This window comes from Globicephala melas, chromosome 5, assembly GCF_963455315.2.
Source record: "Globicephala melas chromosome 5, mGloMel1.2, whole genome shotgun sequence".
Taxonomy (NCBI): Eukaryota; Metazoa; Chordata; class Mammalia; order Artiodactyla; family Delphinidae; genus Globicephala; species Globicephala melas.
In genome coordinates, this window is record NC_083318.1 from 34,819,899 (window position 1) to 34,846,046 (window position 26,148).

A 26,148-nucleotide genomic window follows, 5' to 3' on the forward strand; every position below is an offset into this window, starting at 1 on the left:
GAGAGAGAGAGAGAGAGAAGGGGGGCAGAGGGAGAGAGAAGAGACCGAGAGAGAGAGAGGAGAGGAGAGGGGGAGAGAGAGAGAGAGGAGAGACTCCCCGACTCCCTCCCACCCTCGCACACAGCGACTGGAGACGGACGGAGAGCAACGCGCTGGGAGAGGAGAGACCACCGAGAACAGCCCCGCGCTCTCACACATACACTCACACTCGGCTCTTTCCTCTCCCCCCACCTCCTCCTCCTTCCACCCCCACCACTAACACCATCTCCTCCTCCTTCTCTCTGCAACAAGAAAAAAAAAAGCCATTTACAGGTATTTTTTTTTGATCCGCATATTTATTTATTCCCCCGTCCCCAACAGTTTGTTTACAAGTATTAAAGTTGTAATTGGGAGCTGCCAAGACACATCTGGATTTGTGTTTCTTTGTGTTAGGGGGTGATGTGCAACTAATTAAAGGCAGACTGGCAGCGTCTGCAAATTCTAAGGCTCCCCAAATAAAAAGAGACTGGTAAGTGATTGTTCTTTCTCTTTCTCTGGCTTTTTGCTCTTAAATGTTTGCTGTCCGTTGGGATTGTAAAAGTAGATTATTAATGCTGGACTCCAGCGATAAAAGGCGTCGCTGTATTAATTTATTAATTAATCTGCACCCGCCCCTCCTCCTGAATGTTAAATATGACCTTTGATCTCTATGTCTCTGGTAGACCAGACATACAATATTAGGCATGTACAGTCACATTGTTTAAAGGCAAAACAGGATCATGAAGTATGGATGTCTAATTTAGCTTTGGAATAGGACTATAGTTATTTGTGTGTGTTTTATTTCGTTTTTTAAAGAAAATCCAAACAATAGCTGTGGTTTAGTACCTTTTTCATGCTCCAAGATGCATTGATTAAACAATAATGACCTGGATGCTGGGCACAATCATTTTCTACAGTTTCTGGTGGCATTAAACCTTGAGGAGGGAAGGGGGAGGTGATGGTAATAAGGAAAGCTTCTTTTTGGAGACACCACTCTGATACTTGGAAAAAGGGACATTAAATTATTTCTTTATTTGGAACAAGGTCAAAAGACTAAAATGTTGACATTTTTCCCTCCAGTCAGTGTGCTGGTATCTAATGCATGGTTGGCATAACTAGTTTTTACTGAGTAGTAGTTATTATGGTCTTGCAGTTACAATGTGATTCGCAGAAACTGAAGCTATATGCATATTCTTGCTGTGTCTTCCCCCACCCCCTTCCCAGCATCAAGAATATTTAGCCAGGAGCATTTTGGGGGCACCCTTTGTATTGCCTTCAGACCTCTGAAGGGAGCAGTTTTCCCTAATGCGAAACCACAGAGGTGGTTCCTGAATGATTAGGGACTTGCTGTGATTGAAAGATGCCTGCTAGCTTCTAATCCAGCCTGGGGTGAGGTTCCTTATCTTGATTTACTTTGCTTAATAGGGATTTGTTTACATAAACCCCTCTTTTTAGGGTACCTCATCATCAGGTCTTGAAGTTTTTGCACTTGGAGTTTGGGCATAAATGGTTCATTAATCTAATTATAAGCATAATTGCTATAATTGATATCCATTTTGAACTGAATATTTGAGACAGACTACTGGGCCCCCATTTAAAATTCCCTGAACTCCACATTCTAGACCAATATGTGGGCTTCAGAAGATGTCACAAAAAGATATTCTGCCCCCCCAAAAAATCTGGAAACAAAGAAACTGGTTTTTTAGGTTAATATACACTTTATGTTTTTGCTTTACTTCTCAAAAGGCTGTGATGTACCTCTCCCTCTGTGATAAACAACTAAAATACCTCTTCCTAAGCATAATAATGGCCTGTAAGCAAAGAGATGAATGCAAATACCCAGTTAACATTAAACTTTCCTGTAAAACAGAGCAAAAGAAAAAAAAAATCATTTTAATGATTATTTCTTCATGGAACACCTTAAATGATTCCCCCCTACTTTTACTCAGTGTAAAAAAATCAGTGACTGTGAGAGATCCTCAAAAAGTCCATGCTTTCTTCTTGTCTTGGGAATAGACTGGAGTCTCCATTAGGAATTATTGGGAATATTCTTACAGAGACTGCAGGCACTTGGTTTAAAACCTTTGACATTTTTCTGTATTATTAAAAAAAATTTTTAATCTAGTCCATCTTTCTTTTCTTTCTTTTAAACAAGTAGAACACCACCCTCTTACCCCCTCCAAGCCCCACCACCAAATGGCTTGTACAATTGAGACCCGTCCTTGGTCCATTGAATTAAGACCCTAACAGAGCCAGCTGTGCTGGGATTCAAACTAATGACCGCAGACACACAAGGACACTGTGGCAGCTGGTAGTTCTTTTCTCCCTGCCTCTTTAGTTCAGATTGTATGTGGGCAGTCTCTTAGCTCTCAGTTGTATTGTGTTTGCTTACAGTTTATACTCGGATGTATTGCAGACTTTCTCAGTACTTCATTTGCTAATTTCCTGTTCATTTTCCTCATAGGGCCATAGCAGTTTTCTACTTCAGAGCATTTGCATGCCCAGGCAGCACTTGTTCATACATTTCAAAATGTTTAAATGCCCTCTGCTTATAGGTAGTATCGCCCTCCCACCCCTGATTTGCATGTCTTTAAGCACTCCAATTGCCCTTTTCCCTCGGCATTTGTCACCCCTGTCTTTCCTCTTTCCCTGGGTATCCTGGCTATTAATACATTTTCTCAGGAGGGTTATAAGAATAGGGGGGAGGAGCCGTGGTGTGCTGTGGGGAGGGAGAGAGCGGGCCTGGGAGCGTGGGGGAAGGATGGGAATGGGGGGGGGTCACGTCTTGATGATTGTTATGCAAACGACCTGACGAAGAATGTGGGAGCTTTCAGCGTCTGCGGTGGGGTGGTGAGGGAGGCTGTTTATTTATTTGTCCATCTTTTTCCTCGTGCTGCTTGTTGGAATGACTTTCTTTATTTTAGTTGTAACAGTTGGAGGATAATGCAAAGGAAGACGCTGCCTGGGAATTCACCGTCTGTGGAAATGCGCCCCAGAGAGGAATAAAGCAGTCCTCACCTTGCTCTCCCCACCCGGACCCACTTTCCCCTCCCGCCTCGGCCCCCACCCCGGCACCACCATCACCCCCTTCCCTCCCCCCCACCTTCCCCCCTTTCCCACCCAGGTGTCGGACCAGACGGTCCCCACTTCCACCCTGCACCCCTTCTTCCCCCCCTGTACCATGAACACCAATGTCTGCGTGGAGCCCGGGCCGAGCCCGGAGGCCCCGGGCTTGCCCAAGGAAAGCCACCTGCCCGAGGGGGCCCTGAACAGCCTTGTGGATTACAACTCGGAGATGGAGCGCTACCGCTCCTTTGCCACCTCCTTCTACAAGACCAACGGGGGCGCCTTCCCGCAGGCGGCCAAGATCGCGCGCATCACCACCCCCATCTTCCCCAGCAGCGCCGCCGCCGCCGCGGCCGCCGCGCGCATCGGCATGTCCCCCTGGAACTGCGACAACGCGGCCACCGCCGCCGCCGCCACCGCCATGCTCTGGGGCAGTGGCGGGGGCGGCGGAGGCGGAGGCGGCGGCGGCGGGGGCGGCGGCGGGGGCGGCGGGGGCAGCAGGAAATCCTCCTCCGCCGCCGCCTCCTCCTCCGCCGCCTCCTCGGCGATCCTCCCCACCGGCGGTGGCGGCGGCGGCGGTGGTGGCGGCGGTGGCGGCGGCGGCGGCGGCGGCGGCGGCGGCGGCGGCGGCGGCGGCGGCGGCAGCAGGACCAGCATGCACCACCGAAACGACTCCCAGAGGCTGGGGAAAGCTGGCTGCCCGCCAGAGCCGTCGTTGCAAATGGCAAATACTAATTTCCTCTCCACCTTATCCCCCGAACACTGCAGACCTTTGGCGGGGGAATGCATGAACAAGCTCAAATGCGGCGCTGCTGAAGCAGAGATAATGAATCTCCCCGAGCGCGTGGGGACTTTTTCCGCTATCCCGGCTTTAGGGGGCATCTCATTACCTCCAGGGGTCATCGTCATGACAGCCCTTCACTCCCCCGCAGCAGCCTCAGCAGCCGTCACAGACAGTGCGTTTCAAATTGCCAATCTGGCAGACTGCCCGCAGAATCATTCCTCCTCCTCTTCGTCCTCCTCGGGGGGAGCTGGCGGAGCCAACCCGGCCAAGAAGAAGAGGAAAAGGTGTGGGGTCTGCGTGCCCTGCAAGAGGCTCATCAACTGTGGCGTCTGCAGCAGTTGCAGGAACCGCAAAACGGGACACCAGATCTGCAAATTTAGAAAATGTGAAGAGCTAAAGAAAAAACCTGGCACTTCGCTAGAGGTCAGAGGAGATGATTTCTTGTTTCCCAGTCTCCCCCCCTCCCTCCTCCCTCCCCTGTCCTCTCCCCTTCAGGGCTTCGTGTCTGGCTTCAAGATGCAGTACCCCTTTCCTGAAGCTTCATTCAGGTTGTAAGATACAGTTGTAGGTGGTTTGCGGAGGTCATGGCCTCTCCGCCACCCTCCCCAGCTGCACTTCGCCTGGAACCGCCCTCCATATGGGGAGGGCGCCCCTCCTTTTTAGCTCCAGGAGGAAAACTAATGTAATTGGTTTGAAAAATCAGAAGTTTCACATTCACTATGGTCAGAAATTTCCCTTGTTGGTTCAAAATGACCCCTCCCCCCTTATTATTTTTAAAAGCATCTCTGCCCAAAGGGTGGGACACATCACATTCTATACACTTTTATTGGGCGAGACTTATTAGTGGCCCAGTTGTAAAAGTGAGGACACAGTTTGTGGCACACAAGCCTACATTCCCATTAACACACACACACACACACAGAGTAATCATTGAAACGGAAATACATTAATTCAAAAGGGGATTTTCTACCCTCTTCTAGGATAATTTTTCTCCTTACCATGACAAAATGTTTGTTTCCTCATTTTATTTTCTGCATACTTGGTATTTTTCCGGAAAGTGGATATAGTATAGAAAGCTGAACACCATTTGCAGTTTTTAAGGAGAGATGACTTAGAATAGATACAATTTGTAGCAGGTGATGGTAATTTTATTTAAGACTGTCTTACATAGCTTAGAAACAAATGATTCCTAAAACTCAGTTATAAAAAATATAAATTTGGGGTTCTGCATTTAGCAGATTAACCATTTTGTAGTCACAAAATTGTTCTATACACCAAGCACTGTTTTGTTGGACACTCTATTTGGTCAATAATAGTTTCTTTTTCCTATATGCCCTTAAAACAGACAACGTACAGATTATCACTAAATTACTTGTTAAATTAGGCTTTTAATTATGTTAAATACAAAGATTGATGTGTTTGGTGGAAATTTCGTATGGTGACCTGATCAAAACAAAAGGGGAAAAAATGGAAAATCAGAGGTAAATGGGTTTGGTGGTATATTTAGTAAAGAAATATGAACAGGTAATCATATTTAGCCTCTTGATATAATTTACAGAGTAGATGGCTAAGTGTTCATATATAGGTGGTGGATGTAGCATTAGGGAATATTCAGTGGGCTGGATTGTAGGCTGAGAGCGGTTCTCACAAGTTAGTATCAGAGGGAAATCTGCACATTCTTTTAAAAAATTGTGAACGTGGCTTAAAGGAGTTTTCTCCAAGAAGGACTGGTCTTTAAAAGGAGAAGGGAAAAGAGTTAAAGATCTTTGCATGTTTGAACACAAGTAAGATACAGTTTGGTTTTTTTAAGTTGTATTAATATAAGTCAAAGCAAATAGCACTTTGGAATTCCCTCAAAATCAATTTATATTGATATCATTATTGATTATGATCAATTCCATCAAAATATTGCATTGATTCCTCTTTATAAAAGAACCCATCTCTGTTGAAAGTTTGACTTTACTCCAGGGTGGTTTATTACATTTCCTTTGGCAACTCTGCTTACGCAAAGATAACAGCAATTATAAAGGCGTAGGTCCATGTGTTTTCTTAGGTGGCAAAAATTAGTTTTTAGCTTTGAATGATCTTCTCTGGATTAATATAACTTCTCTAGGTCTCTAAGGCCCATGGGCAGTTAAAATTCAGTTCATACTAAAGCCTCCTGTTATTGCCCAGTTGATAGCACTACATAGCTTTTTTTTTTTTTTCCTCTCAAACTATAGTATCTAGGATTATAAAATCTAGAATTATAGATTTGGTGTTGCTAAGTGGCCTTCAACTTTTGCTAGACTCATGCACTGCCTTCATCCCAATTTAGGGTATGTAGTAGATAGGACCACTGAATAATTCTCATTTATTTAGTAAGTAACCTCTCTGAACGAGTTTAATGTGAGTACCAAGAGGTTTTCTGCACAAGTTTCTATGCTGATTTATTAGTCTAAACAAATTTCATAAGTTTCCTTTTTTCTTCCTTTTGATAGTTTTCCCACAAACTTATCATGATCCTTAAGTTTCTTAGGCTTTTTGATCACAAAATTCCATAGTACTACTTTTTCTTCTCTTTTAAAATTCTGTTGATCTTCAGAAACTGGGGTGTGGATGGGAGGGGAAACACATTTCTCTCTTTGTAGAGCTCTCTGAAGATGTTCTCCTAGCTATACACCCCTTCCTACCAGAGAATTGTTCTTGGTTCAAAGCTAAGATTCTTAATGGAATGCAATTTGGCAGAAAGAAAGAAAAAGTTTTGTTTTTTTAAAAATTTTAATTGGCTAACATTCTAACTAGGTCATTTTAAAGCGGCAAAGGCAGCATGATTGCCTTAAGCACATGTGTAACCACACAGTTATCGTTGTAGGAAACCAGCTGGATGCATGTCAGAGTGACAGGGTTTACATGACTGAACCAAAGCTGGAGCAGTGGTTGTGGGATGGTGAAAAGTACCCCTGCTGACCTGCTTCCCTCTCTAATTTGGTTTCTGTAACTTATCATCATCTGTGGAGATGTTTTAGATGTCAGGTAGACTCCCTGGCTAAGGATAGTGATTTGGGGATTCATTATGGATATCACCTGTGGATTTCAGGTGTAAGTTCAGTAGCGAATATTTGTTGACTTTAAATTATGGACACCAATTAATATCTGGATCATAGTCATCACTACTATTCTTATTTATCACTTCAAGCCCCATGTGCTCTTCTTTCCCTTTGACTTATTCTCATGCCAAATACTGGAGGCGTAATCAGATTCTCAGGGTAAGGAAACTGAAATTAAGACAGATTCACATAGATGTGTTGGGATTCTTGCCCACATTTTTTAAAGCCTCCCCTCTGGCATTCCTTTTAAAACTGCTTTACTTATTTCCACGTTTTCCTGCTTAGCCTCATGTTAAGAGCATCTTAATTCCTTAAAAATATATTAATAAAATCACCCCTTTATAGTATTCCATATGATAACAATGCACATAAAACAAACTTAGTTTTCCTATGATACTGTGCACTGTATAGTTGCATATAAGACTATTCATTTAGTCAATTACTCTACTAAAAAAATGATCACTGGTTATTCAAAGCAGTCATTACAAATTCTGTATGCCCCTGTGCAACAAAACTTATCTTAAAAACTTGTATCCTCAATGATCAATATTAAGTTCCCATATATTTTAAGAAATGTGATTACATAGTATGATAATACATTATATGACAGGCCTTTGTCTCACACAAAGGTAATCTCATACAAAGGGAATCCTGTAGTTTTTATATTCACAGCAGTTACATTTCTGATACTAAGATCTAACTTTTTTTAAATCTCCCAACCTGATATGACTCAAGGGAGAAAATTGTCCCGTGGGTAACCCCAGCCTCGTAGTCCCTGAACATTGTTCAGGTGACATGATTGATCTCTGTGGGACAGCATTAGAGACCACACAGATCTGGTTTCTCTCCCATTAGCTGATTTATGGAATTACATTAGTAAGCAGTGCCTCGGGAGACTTCCCTGCCCCCGCTCTTGGCTGGGAGACTTCCCTGCCCCCGCTCTTGGCTCTCTGCTGAGCGTACACACCGCTGCCACCCAGGCTTTCTCTGAGCTAGAGGCAGGGGTTGGAAGAACATTAGAGTGAAGAGACTGAGAAACTGGAAAGTCAGGAAAAAGGATAATCTCATCTTCTTTCTTTTCTCTCTTTTAAAAATTTATCTGCTGAATGAACGGGCCCCAAATAATTTTCCGCAAGTTAGGTTGAGGTCCTAAGAGGTCTCGTGGAAAGCATCCAGATATTGCCCCACTCTTGGTAACTGGATTTCGAAGAGTGTTCTAAGGGAGGAGGGACACATTTCCTATATACGACGTTAAGTTCTAAGAGCTTCAACCACACAAATGGCAATTGTAAAATTCTGGACAGAGCATTGTCTGCGATTTTTGCAGGAAGGTGGCACCTGCTTCCCCACCTTTTCATTTGTAGACCACACATGAAATAGGTGTGTCACTCAAACTCAGACTCTGTATGGTTAAATAACAAAACCGGTCAACAATTGAACATGTCATATAAGATTTGGAAGTTTGTGACAAAAAAAACCTACAGGTAAAATACAAATGTTTCGTATCTTAAACTGCAACATACAACAGTTTGTCATTTTATATCATAGTTCAAAAATGAGTTTTCAGTTTCAAGAATCAAAAACATCCCAGTATAAAAATACACATTTTTGTTTTAATCAAAAGGAAAGAGGAAACTTTTCAAGAAATTCAAACCAAATGATAGTAGATTAACACTAGAATGTAATATAGAAATAACATAGGGAAAAGAGTCTGAATTTCATAAATGCTAAGGAAAAAAGCTCAGAAAAGTTCAGCTTTGACTAAAGGCAGAAAATAGATTTGTTGCCAAGACATCAAAGTGTAATGCAAGTCCAGTGAGATTCTTTCCATCACTAGATTTAATACAAGTTAGTCAAAGTTGTTTTTAAAAGAACCACACATTTTAAAATAATTCCTAAATGAAAATCATACCCCTTCTCATCCAAACATCATGCAAATTCTAACCAATCTTTTGGATGGCAATTAGGAATAGTAGAATAAAAGCAATTAAAAGCATTTGTAAATTATCCTATAAGAATGTTTGTTTGAAGTTCAGCCATCATTAAACAAAATAAAAATAAACAATCAAAAAGCCAGTAACAACAAACTTTAGACTTTAATCATATAAAAGTATTTGGATATTTTAAGTGAGAATGGAAAGTATATCTAGTGATGAAGGAAAGAAAAGTTACTTGATTTTTAAACTTTTTAATGAATTGATTACTGAAGCATTGCTGCATATTTTGGTTAGTTTTAGTCAACTGTTCTCCTGGGTGAATAATTAAGAATTTTGCGCAGTGCAGACTTACAGATTGACAAATACAGGACAATTTAGTAAAATAGTCTGTAAGACTAAAAACTTAAGGTGTTTAAAACGACATGGGCATTTCATCCATATTTGTTCTAGAGTACAAGGTTGGAGACTGAAGAACTATGGCAGGGTGATCCTGGAGACACTGGTAGAATATTCCCTCTGGATATAAACGTAAACCAAAAAACTACTGGAGTGTTCCCCAGGAACAGGTTGAAGTGTATCTTAAAAAAAAACTCATCTGAAGTAGTTGGTGCTCTTAGAACTTACTGTTCAATCTCAATTGGTCAGATTGAATATGTAGTTTACTTTTACCAGAAAACAATTCACTTTTTAATTTTGCTTTGGAAAATTGTAACAAAATGTCCTACTATCCAATAAGTTTCACAAGCCTGGATATGCTTCAGTCTCTTACATTTATTTTTATTCATATTTTACAAATATTAAAAATGAGCTCATTCATCATATAAAAATATCTCCTTAAATTAGTAGGTTAAATTCAAGATTTATTGAAAGGCCCATGTAAATATGCAAGTTGGAGAAAGGACTACTTCTCTTTCAGTTTTCCTCTATTTTATTTTATTTTTTATTTTTCTATATTTTTATTTTTTTGCGGTACGTGGGCCTCTCACTGTTGTGGTCTCTCCCGTTGCGGAGCACAGGCTCCGGACGCACAGGCTCAGCGGCCATGGCTCACGGGCCCAGCCGCTCCGCGGCATGTGGGATCTTCCCGGACCAGGGCATGAACCCGTGTTCCCTGCATCGGCAGGCGGACTCTCAACCACTGTGCCACCAGGGAAGCCCTTCCTCTTATTTTTGGATTAGTTTTTTAAAAGCAAAAATGAGCCCAAAATAATGGTAAAATCTTTCATCTTTATAAGTGTGATTTTTCAGTCACCAATTAGAACGTCAGATGATCTTGGCTGGGGAAATAGAGCACTCTAGATAATATCATTTTTTTTTTTTTAACAAAAACCTGTTTTCAAGACAGTACTTTCTTTGGTGGGATCAGTGTAAATTTTGAGGATTTTGTGCATGCATAATTGTATTCCTTCATTTGTGCTGCAATGCTTCTGCTCATTCTTAACATAATTTTTCATCTAGCATTTATGCTATTATCCTTAGTAGTTTCAAAATATTGAGGGAGGGACACACAGGTGGTTTTATCCTTCAGTCATATCTTGTTCCATCACATGCAAACACCTGTCCTGAAATTGAATTATTCTGCAGGGTAATCGAAAAGTCTCCCTCTATTCAGCATCACATGTTTTCTGTTGTTTATTGAGTTATGTTGCAGCATACTTCAGATGCGACAGACATTTAATAATGTTGAAGACTTAGCTCTGCAGGGGCTAAAAGGATCCCAGCAGGCTTGTTAACTTCTACTCTAAAACATTATGAGAAATATTTTTTTCTCTGTGAAACTCCAAGGCTTTCTCTTAATTTATTTCAAGAACATAAGAATCCATAGCCAGGTATGAGAGCGAACCTGTGAAATTTTTTTGTTTTTCTATTTTTTTGATCTTTAACCTATCGATATCACGTTACATTTCTTACTCAGAAGACAGTGGCAAAGCAAACAACTGCTTTTCCAAAGAACTAATAGCTAAAGATGCATTTCTTTGGCTGATATAAAACCAAATATAAATTATATTTAGAAAAAACAAACTACTAGTTTCTTGGCTTTTCACTTATTTTATAATTAAAAATAATATTTGGGCCCTTGTGGCTACATTTAGGTGATAGATTGTGGGAAGAGCCACTAGTTTCAAGTAACTTACCAGTTGAACAATATTAGCTCCATCAGCATTACTTCTCTGAACTTTATTTCCTCAACTGTGAAATGGACATAGTAATACCAACCTTCACTACAACTTTTAATATTGTGTGTAGGTTCATGTTCTTTGTATACTGATAGATGCTATACGATTTCTCGTTCCTAATTTAAAGTCATCAATAAAAAGTAGAGGAGAAGACAATTACATTTACAGATAATTCAGTATACCAACAAGTTACTTACAGTTATCAGAAATTAAAGCCCACGTAGACTATTTTGTGGCTTTGAGTTTTCTGAATATTTGTCTTAATCATCCAGTTCACCAAAGATCTGGCATGATTTCTCTTGGAAAGAGATAAACCTGATAAACAAATCCTCCTTCCTCACCAAAGGCACACCACTACCATAAATTTCTGTATCTTTTAATAGATTTTGTGTGTGTGTGTGTGTGCATTTCAACTCAATACCTTTTTTTGGCTACTATTTCCTTTATTTGGACAGACACAGGAGTTGATCTAAACGTGCCTTTGTGAGTTTAAGAAAATCATTGTAAGAAATGGTTAAATGCTCGTCACAGATTCTGGTTGGAGAACATATTTACGAACACTGGAAAATTGTAGAGTTACTCTTGTTTTCGAAGATGGGGTGTGTGTGTGTGTGTGTGAGTGAGTGTGTAGGAAGTTAAACAGGTAGATACACATTTTGAGATTAAAAAGTGAAGTGACTATGCAGAGCTTTTTCTTTTTAATAAGAAGAGAGTATTTATGAAATGAAGAACGTTAGTGAGCAATAATAGAAAATGTTGTTGGTTTTCTGGGAGAAAATAGTGATAAGCCCTAAAAGATTTGGAATACTAACCAAGAAAGCTTTAAAAATGAAGGAGAAAGAGATATTCAAGCCAGGGTGCAATGCAGTATCTAGAAGAAGTTCTGTCAGGATAGGGTATGGAAGTCTGCTTTGCTGACTATAACTGCTGAAGCAGTTATAGAAGTTTTGCAGAGAATGGAAACAATAAAGGGGGGAGATAATGTTTTCATGCTTGACTCAATACATTTGGTTAGGGAGTCAGAGCCGAGTCTAAAGTTCAGTGGAGTGGCCGCTGAATTAGAGACAAGGAAAAACAGATTGTGTTTTAGCTGGTGTTATTATGTTTACTTATGCCTTTGAAACATTTGGTAGAATAACTCCCGAGTGGAACTGAATACTTCCAAGATGGGTGGAAGATGGGATTCCATTTAGGTGTCATATTCATCTAAACTCATATTTCAGAGGACGTTCTGGAGCAAGTGAAGAAAAGTGTCAAACTATGGGGGAAACTGTGGTGAAAGTGCTGCTTCTTGCTCAAGGACTTAAAAAAAACCTCTGGATGATTGATAGTATCAAAAGGATAGAGATCAAGTAGGATGAGAGAAGAAAGGGATAAATGTTTATAGAGCAGGAAGAGTCATGGGCATTTCTGTGTATTTCAGCAAATCTGGCAAATTCTGGAGAAGATGTATTTTCTTTAAAACTTTACAGAGTGAAAAGAGATGAAATAAATTTTTAAAAGAATAATAGGCTATATAGATTTAATTGGAAATGATGATTATGAGTGATGGTGAATCAGTGGCAGAAAAATAACTGTGCTGGGCAAAGACTTCTCTATGGGAAATGTTTGTAGGTTAAATGAGATCAGGGATGGTTTTAATGGAGTCGAGAATAAGGAAAAGAGATAAAATTCTCAGTTGTATGTAGATGAATGCAAAGTGAGATGTGGCATCTTCTCAGAAACACTCAGTGTGCTCTAATTGTCAGTCATGAAAAACAAAATAGAGAACACTAGCCTTTAAAATGCCAAAGGATATACATATTGGTTCTTCTATGTAAGGCTGCTCTCCATAGAGTTAAATGCGTTATGAAGTGGAGTGGTTTTGGATTTTCCTCATGTGATGCTTTTCACATGTACATGTTATTTGTATGGTGTGAAGCTGTGTTTTGCAAACTGCAGGTGACAACACATCAGTGGTCCATGAAAACCAATGTGTTGGCTTATCGCCAGGATTTTTAGAACATAGAATAGAATGGAATGCAGCAGAAAATATACGTGTATCACATGTAGTAAGAGTACATATTGTTAAACTTTTGTTTCAGTTATGTATGTACACATAAATGTATGTGTATGCATGTACTAGGCTGCTATGTAGAATGTATTTCCAACTGTTGATTGCAGTCAAAAAAGCTTGAAAAACACTAGTTTAGTGACAGCCACAACACTATTGAACAAATCTGTAGTGAGGAAAGAAATTACATTTGTAAATGGAACAATGTTACCAAGATAAAGAGTAAAATGTAAATGTGTTTCTATAAGCAGTGTGTCTTTACTTCTCCTAGGCAGGTCTGTACCTAGAAGGTATATTCATGAATTCATGGTATATGCTAAACACATGGTAAACCCTTGATCAATTCAATTCAATTCAACATATCTTTAGGTAGGAACTGTTATTTTCTGAGATTTGTAGTAAGTGCTGTGGATACATACACACATCTTCGCTTAAGGAACTCAAACTTTTCCTTATTCCTAACTGCCTTTTTAAAATACCTATGTCATTCCCTAATTCTGCATCTTAATCTTTCATCCAAGATAATTAGCTCCCTACTTACATTCTTAATTCTCAGCCCCCCAAAATGGACGCATTTCAAGTGATATAATTGTATCTTTAGAAAACTCTGAAAGCAATCTCACACCTATTTAAAAGCCTTGGGATTCCTTAATTCATCCTTGGCCTAGTTGTTCCCAGATCTAGATAAGAAACACATACTGCTATCTGTGATTTCTACTTGGCTACCTCATGTGGTTATGTTGTGTAGTATTAAGTTTTCTATTAGTACTCCAGAATTTTTCAAGGAATAAGAAAAGAAAAAGGAATTCTTGCCTTGAACATACTGAGAATCTACAGTATGACTTGTTATATCAAGCATATTTTACAGAGTACTGGAAACCCTTGTATGACCTGAATAAGAGAAAGAGCTATATTGAAAGAAAGAAATAAAGGAAGGAAGAAAAGAAGAAAGGGAGGGAGGGAGAGAGGGAAGACAGGCAGACTGTAGTGTTATAGATTAAAGAGAAATGAGAAAGGAGCATGTTGGCAGAAAGGATTGTCATGTTCAAGGTCATCTTTTTGAGTCTGGTTTAAATAAGAAATTAGTAGAAATGGTTAATGCCTCAAATTTTATTTGAAAGATGCCATGAGTCTGGGTTTAGATTCACTAGAAGCACTCAGCATTTTTTCTTTTCATTTACCATAGTGGATAAAATAGTTTCATGTAAACTAACTAGATTTTTTTTCCTCCTAATTTCTCTTTAAGAGTAATTTGCTCAAGTCTGTAATTAGAAACATAGAAATGCCAAGATGGGAAAACTGATGCTAAAAATTGATGATGGTGTTTAGGGAGATAGAGGCCATCAGCATCTATAAACAACTAACTGTTCAAAAATATCAGTGTAATTTTTAAGGGGTTATACAGAGAATTTCCTGGAAAATACAGAATTGCACATATAGAAAAGAGTCCAGAAAAATGATGAAAAGAATATTAATCACTAGAGCTTATAAATCCTGTGCCTGAAAAAGGTTAGGCTTATTAATTTACTCTACTAGTTAGTTAACTATGCGATTGTGACTCTGTTTGCATGAAGATGGAGTACATGATACACATAGAAAAAGAAGTAGTACATGGAAATTCCCTGAGGAGAAATTTGACTCTTAAATTAAGGACTTGCTCTAGAACAAGATATGGTGATACCATGTTAATGCAGACTGCTTCACAGTGTATGCCCTCTTAATGAGGGAGATTAACCAAAATACATTTCTAAAGAGCCAAGTAACATGTAATAACTTGATTAAATTAAAATTGTTGACTATATACCTTTTAATTTTATTATTTAAACAGAAAATTAAGGGAAGAAACCAAGAAGTCAGCATGACTGTGAATTTAAACATTCAGTGTAATGGCAATTGCGGTTATTAAAAAGTTTTTTTTTTTAAAGAAATACTCCAAGCAACATGTGATTCTCAGAAGTATAGTTTTAATCAAGTACATTATTTTGCTGATAATATCTAATGACTGTGAAATGTTTGGAATTTTCTCTAAGTTCCTCCAAGCAATTAATGGACATAAAACATGCTTTGGTTTCTAGGCTGGGTCTATCTCAGTGGTTGGCTTTTTGTCATAGAAGATACTGAACCAAATGAAGTTCAGTGACTACATTCAAAATATTATAGAACTTAGCCCAAGAGGAATTTTCTATTAAACTTATTTTCACTTTTTATGTAATATAGAAAAAAATGAATATTTCTCAAACTCCCACATCTCTAATAATCAAAAAGAAGCACCATAATTTGAATTTCTTATAGAGATTAGGTGTAACTATTGTATTTTATTTGAATAGAAGTTAGAGGCTGTCCAAATCATGGCTTTGATGGTTTTAAAAATCACCTCAAAAAAAAAAAAAACCTCAAGTTTTTTAACTGACCTCCCATTTCTTCACATTTTATGTGAATATTTCTTCTCTTCAATAAAAGGTGACAGTTCACTGTCTGCTTTAAAAAAATAACCAAAATTTAAAAAAATTGTCCAACAACTTGGTCATGAAAAGAATGCTGGTGGTGTTTTCAATAGCTAATTAGCAATGATCTCACCTAAAGGTATTGTTGTAGTCAACAGGAATCAGTAGAGTGACTTTGAGGGGAGATAGAATTATTTAACTTGTGTCTGCCATATATATATATATATATATATATATATGCATTCATACATTCATATATATGTATGTCTATTCAGATTCATTATCATATAACCATATATTTTTTCATAAAGATTTAAACATATTGGCATATATAAATAAAATTAACTCTAGATATTTTAATCATTCTTGACAGTATTGATTTTATTAACCTGATTTTTGCTTTTTTAATATCAATTTTACTTTTAATTTCCTTTCACACTTCCTCTTATACATAGGTTAAAAATAATATATAAAATATTTTTTCAAAAGCATCTTTTAAATTTATGGATTGTTGAAAATTTTTTCTCTTTCTGCTTATCCTGGTACCATCCCTATTATAGTTTATTTTTATAAATCCAGGACTATTTTAATCACTAAACTACCCATGTGTAACACAATAAATTTGCTTATTGTTGGAAGGATGTGGTTTGAAGTGTTTTTACCAAAAGCAATTGAAATATAATCCTATATAGCATTAATCAAGACACTTGCCTAAATCAAGTAGTTACATTAGATACTGAGGCCAAAAGTGGGTGCCTTTTTTGGCCACTTCTGGACCAGTGGGAATTTTGGTGTCAACCTGTTACTTCTCTTCCTACCAACCCACTCCTTCCCCATATACACACACACCCACCTTTGGACAGTTGTTTTCCGTACTGGCTCTACCACCATATTGACTTGATTTAGCACCTTTCCAACATAGTATATAATCTCATCTTTCCATTTACAAAAGTTAGCTAAGTTTAAAGTCATGCCATCACAGTGGTGATGGGGAGGGTGGTGGTATTCTCATAGGAGGGGGGAAGAGGAAGAGCCCTCATATTTGCAAGGCAGAAGAAGTAGCAGGAGCAATAGCCCACAGGGAATCAATCCTAATGAAAAAGCCATCTCTAGTTCCACCATTAATCAGAGAAATCCTGGCCCCAAATGTCAGTTTGGAAACCAGAAAAGTGGAATGCTCCTTATAATCATATTTAAGACCTCCAAAAATGTGGGTCATAAAAGTTATGCAGTTACTTATTTGGTGCTTTCTCCCTTTTAAAGAGGGGTCTAATATTCCCATTAGTGGTATTTGATAGGTGCTTTTAGTTTACATCTGGATCATGGCCAAAATAAGGTGTGAGTATACCAAAGACTTGTACAGTTATATGATGAATGAATCTGAATTATGAGAAAAATTAATCTGGTAGACAGCACATATATGATACATGTAAATTACAACAGGACAGAATGAGAAAGTAAGTTAGGTGTACTTTGAAAAGGGGAAACAGTGTATACTTATATTAATCCATATATTTTAAAATATTGGAATTGTTAAAATATGAAGTTATTTTTTATTATAATAACAGTAAATTATTGGGCTGTGAGTTTATCATTTATCATAAATTAATTGTTCTCTCAAACTTACTGAACTATGCTATACCTGTGCTTGCTAATAATTCTACTATAGTTATTGGATTATGGTTTTTAAAATATACTATTTGTAAATAGGATATAGAAAAATATTTTTGCCTAAAACATCTTGGGGAGTCTCTAACATTTACTAGGTATAATTTTAGACCATAACTACTGATCATCCAAATTTGTAATAATGTGCATGTGTGTGTGTCTTCACATTCACAATATTGTACAGTATATGTAATACAATTTTCCATTTCTCCAATTAGGTTTTGAAATTTTGTTGGTACAAAAATTAAGAACCTATATAACTTGATATTTTAGCATTTTTTGTGAATCAAATCAGAAAAAAAGTAGTTTTTTTTTTAACCATGAGGAATCCTTTTCCTTTTGTTCAGCCACAATACCCCAAAGTTTGAAAGTTTCATATGAAGCCAAAACAAATATAATCAAATGTCTAAAGGCAAACAATGATTCCTGCTATTCTTTTTTTGTCATATTTATTCATGCACTTCCTGTTGCAGAATTTCAGTGATTCATTAAGGTTTTCAAGTTCTAGTGCAAAGAGGTAAATCAAATGTGGTGAGGGGTTCCAATTTCAAGGACTTAGATGCTCAGAAGTCTAAGAAACTTATAGTGGAGCTTCTCACAGTGAAAACAAAAGTTTTTATTTGAAATATATGTATTACAAAAGAGTTTATAAGAAGCTGTATTGGCTAACTACAATTCGAAATTGCTTTGCTTTTGGTTGGAAAAAGCATACTTCCCATAATTATATGGGGATCGGAAAATGATTGGTGTTTATGTTTCTTTAATTAATAATAAATGGGGAAACAGGAAATTATTTTTTGATTAATCTAAGAATAATGGTACCCCAAAATACTGACTTCAGCTTGGGAAGTATTGTATTAGAGCCATCCTGTTTCACAGTAGAATTCTGAAGGCCTATGTGAATCACTGAGACTTTTGGATTAGAAACTACATGAATAAATATTGGAAAGATATAGTTAACTTTAGTTACAGAATTTGCTAATGTCTTAATTATTATCTCAATTTATAACTTTTATGCATTCTGAAGTGAATTTCAGCATCGAGTTGTCTTTTATTTGCTCTTTAAAAACTCATGTCTAGCTTTATTAAAAATGATTAGTTTTGTTTGGTGTCCTGAATACTGCAACATTTTACATATTGTATCTAGCTAGACGTGAATAGCCAATCCCATATAAATTCATATGTAGGAAAGTATAGATACCCAATTTCAGTTTTTAGGAGATGAGTTTTTATTAGGCTTGACATATTTTAAACAAGAGTATGTAGGTGCATGCCCGACCTAAAGATAACACAGTTCACATGACTGCCTACCAAGCACCAAAAGAGAAAGTTATGCTCAAATTCTTAAGGTAGCGGATTTGGGGATGTTTACTGATTTTAGGTCGTTTAATTATTTTTTCATTGCTGATTTAATGAAAATCAAGCTGAAATACATTTCTGCCAGAGACATATTGATAATTTTTGTATTCATTTTTTTAAAGAAGTAAATGTAAAACGTACTTAGATTTGGATTATATAATTATTTTATTCAATAATTTGCCTTTTAAAGTTATTTAGGAGGAAAACAGAAGGCATTCCTTTAAACTTGAAGGTCATTCTGGGTCTGGCTCTTGTAGGGGTGAATTCCCTGGAACACCATGCTTTACAGCAGTACCAGGAGAACTGGGGGCTGCAGGTTTCTCCCCAGGCCTCCTGGGAGCAAGGCTGCTGTTTGCCAGTGTTTGCACCGGTGTGAGCGGTGAAGACTGCCTTAAACAATGCTGATCAACTCAATTCTATTCTTTACCTCCCCACCCCCTTCTCTTCCTGGGGAATCTGGCTTCCCTGTCACTCAGGATAACGATTTCCTGCAAGCATCACTGAGATCCAGAAAGTCACTGTAATCTCATCAAGAATGTGATTCCCCAGCTGGGACTCTTGAATTTATATAACCTGAAAGTAGCTGGTTAGGGTGCTTAATCCACCACATTGGTGTGGTGAAGCCCCCCAACCATTTAAAATAGAAGGCCTCTTACAAAGACGACCTCATTAGAGAAGATAGGTCCCCAAATTAGGACAGACTTAATTAGAACCCATAATTTAACCCAATGGTTTACATATGAAAACAGTGTTGCTACCCCCATTCTGGCTTAAAAGAATCAATCCAGGCCTTAAGGAAATTTCCAGTGAGCCCAGTGAAAATTGGGCAGGAGATTGGATATACATCTGTTTTGTGTGGCCTGTGGGATGCTGAAGCGTTTTGTTTCTTTTTTTAACCCTGGAATAAAACTTAGAGAATCCTCACTTCAAGTTTCTGGTGAATGCCTTGAAGATTTGTTCCAATTAATGCACCAGTGATTTTCCTAAATCTTCTCACATATTTTAGGTGATTTCCCAACTAATCATTTTTAGGGTTCAACCTCAAAGATCTTAATATAAGGGAGAAATAATTTTTAATAGGTGCATCTCTGCTTACCTTCTCCCTTTCCCTGTAGCAATAAATTGTCTGTATCCTTATTTTTGGAGATACATACTGGTCTCAAAATTGTATACATACTAATATGTACACATCACAGTGCAATTTTGTGACAGGTCATGACAGTAAAGAAAACTAGCTCTCTGCTTTTCTCATATCGGCATTATCTAATTACTATTTAGTGCTAACAAGCATTGAGAAGCGATTATCTTTTTCCTCACAACAATGACCTTTGATCTCGGGTGGCATTTTATAAAGCTTGCTTTTCCTAAATATTGCAGATGAAATTGAGTGGTGGAAAGGGGCACAGGAAGAGCCAAGAATTGGAAGAGAGATTTAAAAATGAAACTAAGACATAAGGAGTTCATCTCATTTAAAAAATGTGCTCCATATATTTCTTCTGTTTATCTTCATAAACATATATGTTTATCAGGATACAAGATATATAAGTATATACTTACAGTCTTATTTCCAGTTGGCATCTGAGAGTAAGTTGGCATCTCTTTGTCACATACTGTACACATAAATGTGAATATATATGGATATATATGCACATGTTTATTTTTCATGTGTGATTCTGCAATGCATGGATATGCTTAGATCTAACTTATCTTGTTAAAAATGACTACATTTATATAAGTATGCATACTTATATAAAATTTATTCTTAGTTGGCATCAAGCAGCAAGTTAACATCTGGTGTAAACTAAGTTTTCATTTACTGCTTATATATATATGTGTGTGTGTAAAGCACGAATATTAAGATGAATGAATATATTTTCTTATTATTTCATACAGTACTTTTAATAATGATTAAATAAGTGTAATGAGCATATATAATTATATATATCATTTAAAAGTTACTTTTTTAGAAGTAGTAAAGGGGTTTTTCTCACCAACCAAGTCAAATGATGGGGATCCGGGTATGCGTAGTGAACTGGCGAGAAGAAGACAGATTAACCCATGAGGAGTAGGGAGTACAATATTAGTAAGTACTATTTTTATGGGAATAATGGAACTTTTTGTTTGTGATTTTAGAAAATATTCACAAGTTTTAATATTTTTTGTATACCTATATGTAAATTTGAATTAGACAGCGTTAGTTTGTTCTTAACACGTTCATTGTGAAATATATCATGTTGACTATGAGCACAGTTTTTTTAAACTTCTATTTAAAGAGATAAGCCAAAATGGTTATTTTATTCATTTAAATTTCATTTGACCTCTCAATTAACACAGTTTTATTTTTAGATGACATTGCTACAGTAGGACGGTGTCAACCAAATAAGTCATATATGAGAAAGTAAATAAAAGCTAACCTCAATTATTAAAGAGTGTTTGTAGTAGAATTTTTCATGTATTTTCTGAAAATTCAAGTGCTGTTAACACTGTCTTAAGATGTGTTTACAAGGGATGTGTGTGTGTGTGTGTGTGTGTGTGTGTGTGTGTGTGTGTTCTTTTATACCTACTCAGTATTTTGGTAATATTCAACATCCCAATTTACATACTTACTAATCTATAGCAGCTGTTTTATAGGCTACACAGGCCTGTTGGACAGGTCTAAGGAAGAAAATCAACTTCTTTTTGCCCTCCAGGAAAATTTACTCTTAGCTTGTTTTTCCTCATGTATCATCAATATGTACTCATGTGATTCTGTTTTATAAAGAAGAGTATGGCATGATGAATGACTGTAACGTTAATATATAAAGGAAAATTTGATAGCTTAACTACTGTTTATCCAACGAAAAACCCCACAGTAACTGTAAGCTTCTCGTTAAAAGGATTGCTCATACATTTAGTGCTGGCTTATTACTCCTTTGGAAAACTATAGTATTTTTCTGGTGCAAAAGGATCATTATGCTCCACTGAGTATCATTGGTTAGTTACAAGTTTGTCTCATATGTATGACATTAATTTGTTGCAAATGCAGACATTTTAAAATAGTGGTATATTTTGTCCGTATAGTTCTCATTCCATTATATGTAGGAATGTTTAGCATTAGTAGTTATTAAATATAGACGTAATATTGATGTTATATTTGTTGTCCTGTCGTAAAAGAAATTCTCCAGAATAAATAAATTACTTCACTGAATTCTGAACATCAGCCTTACATAGGCTGCATATGTATGTAGCAGATACAGATTTTAAGTACGCTTGCTGGCTCTAGCAAGCGTACTTAAAATGCAGCCTATGTAAGGCTGATGTAAGTATATACTGTATCTGGTCTTCCTACTATTGGCTAATAGTTTGAACCTCCCCCTTTCTTCTGATTGCCATCCATGTTCTAGGCTGTGTGTCCTATATTTTTTAGACCAATATGTTTTAATCATTATATTTAGTAAATTATCATTAAATTCAATATTCTAATTTTTGTAATATTCTAAGATTAAACATTTGTTTTTTATTAAATGTTGAAATATACAAGTCATTATGTTGTGTATAGCTGACTGAAAATATTACTGCAGTGTAAAGGAGAAAAATCTAATTTTATATTGACATAGAAAGAAAGCTTAACTTGTTTTCTTGCTCTTTTTTTATAGAGAACACCTGTTCCCAGCGCTGAAGCATTCCGATGGTTCTTTTAAAGCAGTAGTATATCTTATTTTCAAGGCATTTGGAAGTGAAAGGCAAACTAAATGTCTTGTTTTAAGAAACTGCTTAGTCCACCACTGAAGAAAATATCCAGATATTATTTTCATTTTATGTATAGGGGTTTCTTCAAAAAAAAAAAAAAAAGGAAAAGAAAAGAAAAAAGACATATAAAAATAATCTGGGAGCTTGGGGAATTGGCCAGTCTATTTACTTTCAATACCCTGATTCTTTCTTTGATGTAATTTAGCTATCCTAGTGAAGTTGTTGTCTATTTTGAAAGTGGCTGTAAAAAATAAGTTTGGGTAAGCCCCTGCTGTAAAATCATGTATCTTTGCAAAGTACATATCTATACTTCATTTTCAAATATATGTGTTTCAGTACTGTAAACTGTACAGATAGCAGCTTGTATTTTGTGTGTTTAGACACAAGGAGACAATCATCTCTGAGCATCTATGGAGATTAACAGTTTGTACACAACAGTCTGGTTCTGCGAGTTAAATCTGGAGCAATAAATTTTAGCTTTAAATATTTTTTGCCAGTTGTTTCTAGGAGCAGCAACAGCAGTGGCATGTTTTGCCATGCATCTTTCCGTAGAGACTTGATGCCAAGTTTTATGAGACTAAAAGATGATGATGCATCCAGCAATTACCTTCAGTTGTATTGTTCTAAGAGGGGAAGATGTTAGGAAAGTTTCAATTAATCTTTTGAGCACTATATTAGAGTAGTGGTTATGCACTTGCATTGCTTACAAACGAGCTGTACAGAAGGGTATACCTCCCAAATCCTTAGTGTAGTTGACTTGTCTCGGGTGGCACTGTAAGGCGGAGTACTCAGAGTAGTTGGAACATGCAGAATCAGTTGTATAATTATTTTTTTCTTTAAACTGTTTTCTAGGATACAGGATAAAGTATCATATCTTAGGGGAGAAATTTATGACTGACTTTATTTTTCCCCAGCCCAACATGGGTGGTATGTATTTTTTTGTTTGTCTGTTTTTTGCTCTTTTTCTTTTTTGGTAGAAAAAAAATAAACACTTAATAAAATGTACCCAAATGTTTAAATTCCATGTATGATATTAAAAGGGTAGTTTTGTTTTAAAATTTGAATACGTAAAGGCCTCCTGCATGAGGCATGGCTAGGTACATTTTTAAATTCAAAAGAATGAAATACATTCATGAAAGTGAGGCTTTTAAATCGCTTTTTATCTCCCTTTCTCACAGCCTCCTGGTTGCAGTGGTGGCCTTCCCCTAGGCCCTCAGTGGAATGTTCCATTGCTTCCATTCCCATTTTTGTCACTGGATGCTTTCATTCCTGAGAAGGCAGGACCACAGTCTGTGGAATTCCATAAATGCAAACAGCCCCTAAACAAAAGGAGCTAATGCTTCATAGGACCCGTGCTACCTTTTCAGGTAGTGTTTGGTTTTCTTCTGGCAGTCAGGGTTCTTAAGGCTGTCCCATTAGGACAAATGTTTGAGATGACATGATCCCTAAGAGTTTTCTTCCTTTCTTTCTTTCTTTTTTTTTTTTTTGTTTTTTCTTCTGCCAGATTAGAAAGACTATTTTCAGCTTCAGGAATAAAACAGAGTTTAGCAAAAACACATGGAGTATCCAAGTTGCCATGTTACTGTAACTTTTGTCCTCTAGTCACTAGCCACCTATTGTAGCCCGTGACATCCATAAGCCTGCTGAAAAGTTAGCAACGTGGATCATGTGAAGAAAAATAACTTGAGAAGAGAAAGGGTGATGAAAAGGACTGTAAAGTTTTAGAAAAACTAACAGATGAATAATTTTAAAAGGCTAGTTGTAGTTTTGAATGGGAAATAATACAGACAGAGGAGTTTTTTTAAACTCAGAAAGAGCACTTCATCGTTGGGTGTGGAGAAGGCACTTACAAACACCAGTGTGAAAAACAATGTGACTTAACTTGCCTAGGGTCTGAATGCAAGGTCTACAGTTACTGTCAAGTAGCCTTGCTGAAGAAAATTCATTATGTATTACACTTATCCATGTTTAGAGAAGAGAATTATCACAAATTCAAACGTGATGTATATTAATTTTGAGATAGCTTTCTACTTGATGTATATTCCTTTGAAGGTTCTAGTTGGAATTTCTATATCTGCTGTGGGACCAATGAGAGCTGTATGAGTTATTTCTTGTTCCATTTTTTATTTTATTTGACTTTTTTTTTAACCAATTTGCTAATGAATTACAAGTAAGTGGAAACTTACTTTCACATTTGAATGGTAAGGTTGCCTGGCTTTTTGGAAAATGATGATGGTTATTACAGAATTGAAACAAACTTTTATTCAGGCTGCATTAGGCATACGGTAACATATAAAGATCTCATAGCAATGTACTGTGAGTCTAAAATACATGCTAGTATTGCATGTCTGATGTGTTTTTGTTTGTTTTCTTAAAGAATTAATGAATCTGTATATTGTAAAATGTGATGTTTTTACATGTCAATTCAATTTTTTAATGAAACAAAATCTGTTGAGTATTGATATGGAGAAGTGCAGCTTTTCCTGAATTCTCTTATGTGTTTTTATTCTTGACATTGTTCTTTTTTAAACCGCCCATTTTTTTATGCTTTTGGTTAAACTGTATTTATATAATGTAGGGTGCATATATGGTTCTCTTTGGTGATGTTGAAAGATATTACTCTTCCAGCCTCCCCTCAGTTATCTCCCCTGTAAGTCAATGTATCGAGAACTTGTAAAGCATATCATTACAGCCCTGAGGGATTGAAAGATTTACATTTTTCGTGATTCTAAAATACCAATGAAATGTAACTTTTAAAAGTTCCTCACTGTATGTTTCATATTCAGTATCAAGAAAATTCAGAAGATAGCAATCAGATGTAGATCTGATTAAAAATTACATCTTACAAATTACATATCAGATAAGCCAAATAAAAAAACTATGTACGAGAGGTCTATCTGTGTACACAGGAGTCTTGCCTTCTCTAGGTGTAGATGAGGAGATGCCGTATTCTGTCAGGATTTGGGGAGACCATGGAAAGTATTTGGGGCGTTGGCATGTAGTACAGTGGACCCATTCCTTTGTCAGCTGTCACTCAGCACCCTAACATCACAAGAACATCAGAGTGCAAATCTTTCTCCTTCCAGGCCTTCAACCCAGAGTGGCCTTCTGATGGATTCTGCCTGTCTGTGCATAAGTAGAGGCATATTTACAAGTAGAAATGTGTCCATCCTTGGGAGAAAAAACAGTAATAGTCTTCCCCCAGGGTAAGAGTGTATAAAAATGCCTCCTGGTTGCTTAATTCCCAACACCCAACTTTCTTCTTCTAAATACATTTATAGGGAGCAAGAGATGGTAGGCTTCCTATGAATTCATATGAAGCAATCACTACAAGAAAGGAATATTCCCTTCCTTTCATTCAGAACCCCTGGCATGTAAGTTGTATAATTAATACTAAAGCAAATAAAGTCTTTAAGCTGGTAGTATCTGTAATCAAATAATGAAAAAAGGAAAGCAGTTAAATGAGCACACTATTCAGGGTCAAATATGTTCAGCAAAAAGCTGTAGTGGGTCTTTGATCATGGCTAGATTCACAGTGATATCAAACAGTTGGTTCTCATGTACAGCTAAATGTTTCAGATTTTGTTTTTATTAAATTTGGCAGTTTCACACTGAGATCTGTATTCCTAGTGAATAAAAGACAGCTACTTTGTTAGGAGGGATTCCATTTTCACAACTGTGAGGAAGTCAGAGATATTTCAGGAACATGGGCCACAAAATGTACTCCTTTCACAGTGTTCTCCTATTCTGAACTGTGCAGTTATCTATTAAATTTTCTAATAGATATTTGTGTAAGGTGTATGTATGCTTGTGCAATTATTAAA

At 37.0% G+C, this 26,148-nt stretch overlaps 1 protein-coding gene and 1 long non-coding RNA gene across 5 annotated transcripts in view; one reads left to right on the forward strand and one right to left on the reverse strand.

Annotated features, from left to right (window-relative positions):
• The window catches only part of LOC132597335 (uncharacterized), a 308,349-nt gene extending 304,065 nt beyond the window's left edge, over positions 1 to 4,284 (reverse strand). For both annotated transcript variants that reach the window (XR_009563958.1, XR_009563959.1), the window contains exon 1: positions 3,975 to 4,284. This is a non-coding gene — a long non-coding RNA (uncharacterized lncRNA). The remainder of the gene's footprint in view (positions 1 to 3,974) is intronic.
• Positions 31 to 25,270, forward strand: CXXC4 (CXXC finger protein 4). 3 transcript variants are annotated; one of them, XM_060299128.1, is made up of 4 exons: positions 31 to 312; positions 433 to 508; positions 2,943 to 4,291; positions 22,231 to 25,270. In XM_060299128.1, exons 3-4 carry the CDS (start codon positions 3,200 to 3,202, stop codon positions 22,273 to 22,275), a joined length of 1,137 nt encoding a protein of 378 aa, XP_060155111.1. In that variant the 5' UTR covers positions 31 to 312; positions 433 to 508; positions 2,943 to 3,199; the 3' UTR covers positions 22,276 to 25,270. The 3 variants fall into 3 exon arrangements, with proteins under 3 accessions (XP_060155111.1, XP_060155112.1, XP_030720193.2); XM_060299129.1 differs by lacking the exon at positions 433 to 508; XM_030864333.2 differs by lacking the exons at positions 31 to 312; positions 433 to 508 and having other exon boundaries at positions 2,849 to 4,291.
• The last annotated feature ends 878 nt before the right edge of the window (positions 25,271 to 26,148 follow it).

Excerpts from the sequence above, each read along its gene's own strand:
- CXXC4 (XM_060299128.1), top strand. The coding sequence starts at position 3,200 with ATGAACACCAATGTCTGCGTGGAGCCCGGGCCGAGCCCGGAGGCCCCG. Across the intron at positions 4,292-22,230 it reads AACCTGGCACTTCGCTAGAG|AGAACACCTGTTCCCAGCGC; the intron begins GTCAGAGGAGAT and ends CTTTTTTTATAG.